The 3,546-nt window shown below is 39.3% G+C and overlaps 1 protein-coding gene across 1 annotated transcript; it reads left to right on the top strand.

Annotated features, from left to right (window-relative positions):
* Window positions 1-681: 681 nt before the first annotated feature.
* LOC110680969 (WD repeat-containing protein 47-like) lies at window positions 682-2,498 on the top strand. The gene is made up of 3 exons (XM_021856743.1): window positions 682-704; window positions 1,841-2,237; window positions 2,305-2,498. The coding sequence occupies exons 2-3, from the start codon at window positions 1,914-1,916 to the stop codon at window positions 2,449-2,451; spliced, it is 471 nt and encodes a 156-aa protein (XP_021712435.1). The 5' UTR covers window positions 682-704; window positions 1,841-1,913; the 3' UTR covers window positions 2,452-2,498.
* Window positions 2,499-3,546: the final 1,048 nt, after the last annotated feature.

Here is a 3,546-nt window from a genome sequence, read left to right as displayed (position 1 = left end):
TGCGAAATACGTATTGTTCTTATAAGAAGATCCTTAAAATTTTTAGCAGATTCCATTCTGCGCTTCTTCACCAATTCTTTGAGTTACTTGAGAAATTCCAGAGTGAAGTTACGTAATGCAGTGCTCCACACAACGCACTATGTACTTCCAAAATTTATGTGTTATGCTCAGAACCTCCACATTCTAAATAGCCATTCTACATGCTTCACAATCAAATTTTGTTTATGAACTATAAGGTACTAGAACACAACACATTCCTAGACCCCCTCTAGATCGCCTATGCCTACCGGAGCATCATCGCCAAAGTGCCATTACACAGCGGTGCAATTTGCAAACTTTCCATCTCACGCGAACTATACTGCATGTTGACTCTCATTAAGTGGCTGTGACTTCTATCGTTTTGAACCGTCTTCAGATCCATCAACAATATCAACATCAGCCATAGAATTAGTGTAGTATAGCAGCATCTTTACCCCCACTCAATCATCTCTATCCATGCTCGTCACAGTTCATATCCGTTGTCATCGCCCCCATCCCAGAAGTGCTGAGTTACAAAGAAATTAGCCATCAGCGGGTTTTTTTCTCATGTCAGTCTCCTGTGTGCTTTTCTTGTGTATTTTTTTTTTTTCTTCTGTGCAATTCCGATCAAACTAATATCACTGGAAATGTCGGTGCAGTAAAAGATGCGAAAGTGGTGCAAGTTGGTGAGCGATTATGTTTTACTTTTCTCTAATGATCTTCCGATCACTAATAATCATGGAGTTTGTGGAGATCTCATCCATTATAATATCAGTATATTATTACTCAATTCATATTCTAATTTATTATAATTAATACGATTAGAGCATATTTACAATATCTTTCCTACTTACCACATGGTGTTCAAATGCAAAAATGATCAATTGGCAAAGGCAGCTCTCATTTAATAACTGTGGAAGTGCTCATAAGAACACTAAGCTGAGTAGCAAGCTCTGTCCCAGTTGGAATGTAACGCTAGATAAAAGAAGAACTGGTCAACGATTAGCTTTCCCCCCCATTTTCAGCAGGGTGTTATGTGAACATCATATAATATCATTATTGGACAGATCAGAATTTATGATTTTTATCTAGATTCAAAGCATTTTGATTGCTATATTCACTCAATGCATTGGGTGTGCTTTGACCCAATAAGCCAAATTTTGGTTAATGCAACTTTACTTGAATAAATTTTTCTAATGGAATTAAAGGAAAGTTAAGCTACCTAGTGGGGATCTTGGAAAATTTATACAAAATTAAGTAATTGGGCGTAATTGCGTTGAGACAACCCAAAATTGAGTTGTATCCCGTCTCCATGTATATTACAGATCAAATGTCTGCTGCCTATGTTCGCATAATCGACGTAAGTTCCATTGAAGTTTCCAACATATTTTCATTAATTTAAGGAGAGATAACGGAAAGTTCATACTTTTCCACTCAGGCATCTAGCTGAGTACTTGTTTTTAATTATGAAACGTGGTTTACGGCTAACCAGCCGAATCTAGCTGAGGATTACAACGAACACATTATTGTTGTAAAATCATGATACTTCAAATTGTCGACTATGTGAACATGGGCACATTGGGAGTTACTTTGAAGGGTTACACTGCTGTCCTACACCTAATTTTCCATGTTCAACGTAATGTGCCACAATACAAATGTGCGTAGAACGGCAATACACGTAAAAGTTTAATGAATGTCCTTACTGAATTGTTATAATGATTGAAAAAAATATATTTTATCAGATTTTTCTATGTTCCTTTTTTGAGCATCTGTAGTATTGCTGTTACCACATAAATTCACTCCAACCGCTTCATGCTTTCAGGGAGGACCACACCACCTACCAGCCAACGGTACTGTTCAAACGAACGAAACACCACAAGGGCTCGATTTACTGCATGGCTTGGTCCCCGGTGGGCGACCTGATAGCGACCGGTTCCAACGACAAAACCGTAAAACTGATGCGCTTCAACGAAAACCAAAAACAGCTGGAAGGCCAAGAGATCGAACTCACGATGCATGACGGAACGGTTCGGGATCTGTGCTTCCTGGAGGACACCTCCAACAAGTCCAGCCTGCTGATCAGTGGCGGTGCAGGCGATTGCAAAATCTATGTTACCGATTGCGAAACCTCTACTCCGTTTCAAGCTCTGAGCGGACACGGGGGACATGTGCTGTCGCTGTACAACTGGGGCAGTGTGATGTTCGTCTCCGGATCGATGGTGAGCAAAAGCACGGTCATTCTACACAAAAAAAAACTGTTTACTATTCAATGATGTTTTCTTTCAGGATAAAACCGTCCGGTTCTGGGATTTGCGGACGCGTGGTTGCGTCAATATGGTTACCCCTGCTACGTCACCCGGTTCACGGCAAGGTTCCCCAGTGGCCGCGGTTTTGTGTCGATCCCTCGGGCCGTCTTTTGGTTTCAGGTCATGAAGACAGTTCATGTGTGCTGTACGATATCCGGGGTAACCGACCGATTCAGTGCTTCAAGCCGCATGCGTCGATGTCAGGTAATAAGCTTAGCTAAACGCAATACCAGACTAGTTAATACAATTTACACAATGTATGTTTCTGCAATAAATGCGAAGGTCACACTAAGGCTCGTAGGTTCGAATTACGCCATTCTAGGATCTCTTCGGGTGCGTACTTCTAACGCAATATACAAATGCGAAATTGGTAAAATTGCGGAGAAAGTTCACAGTTGATGACTGTCAAAGTGCTTATAAGAACACTAAGCTGAAATGCAAGCTTTGTCTCAGTTGTAATGTAATACCAGAAAGATGAAGAACAAGTCCATTTTATTATTTGAGGTCACTCAAACCTAGAAAAAATACAACTTCAATTCTCTCACATCAAAGCCTTGATGTCCCTCTAATTCTCAAATTTCTCTTTGTAGAGCTAGGATAAACACAAAGCCTGGTTCTGGCCACTCCTCAACTAGGCAATGAATCGCCAATTGCGAATGGACGCTTCAAGGTTTTGAATAAGTTTTAAAGCCACTAGGTCTATCAGGATCTCGAATAACGGATTCAAGAAAACAAGGATTCTAAACTTGAAAAACTCGAGAACTTGATCATAGCAAAACGTCAAGAGCCGCTGCCCTAGGCTGTGAAAAACAATCAATTTCACTATAATTCCATTAAGATTACTGCTCAATGCGGATAAACGTTTTATTTTTGGTCAAAATTATAATGACAAAAAATAGTAAGAACTTAAATCTTGAAATACGGATGAAATAATGTATACTTTCAAAGCCAATTCGCTGGTTGCAAAAATCTTTCAGAGATTTTTTTGCAAATTGCTAAAATTACAACAAATAATATCATCGAGTGCCTTTTCGTAAAACTGTGCAAATTTTAGCTAAACTAGTAAAGCAATGGTTTCCATTATTTTCAAAATCGCGGCCCTAGTTTAAAATTTTATAAAAATGCATTTTTCATCAGGCATCTGTTAAACATTATGTCATGGATCTACCAAAAACGGCGTTTATATCCTACTAAACAACTTATAAGTGCCTTGAAGGCAATC

This window comes from Aedes aegypti, unplaced genomic scaffold (genome assembly GCF_002204515.2).
Source record: "Aedes aegypti strain LVP_AGWG unplaced genomic scaffold, AaegL5.0 Primary Assembly AGWG_AaegL5_hic_scaff_2244_PBJ_arrow, whole genome shotgun sequence".
NCBI lineage: Eukaryota > Metazoa > Arthropoda > Insecta > Diptera > Culicidae > Aedes > Aedes aegypti.
This window is presented reverse-complemented; position numbering and strand designations above follow the sequence as displayed.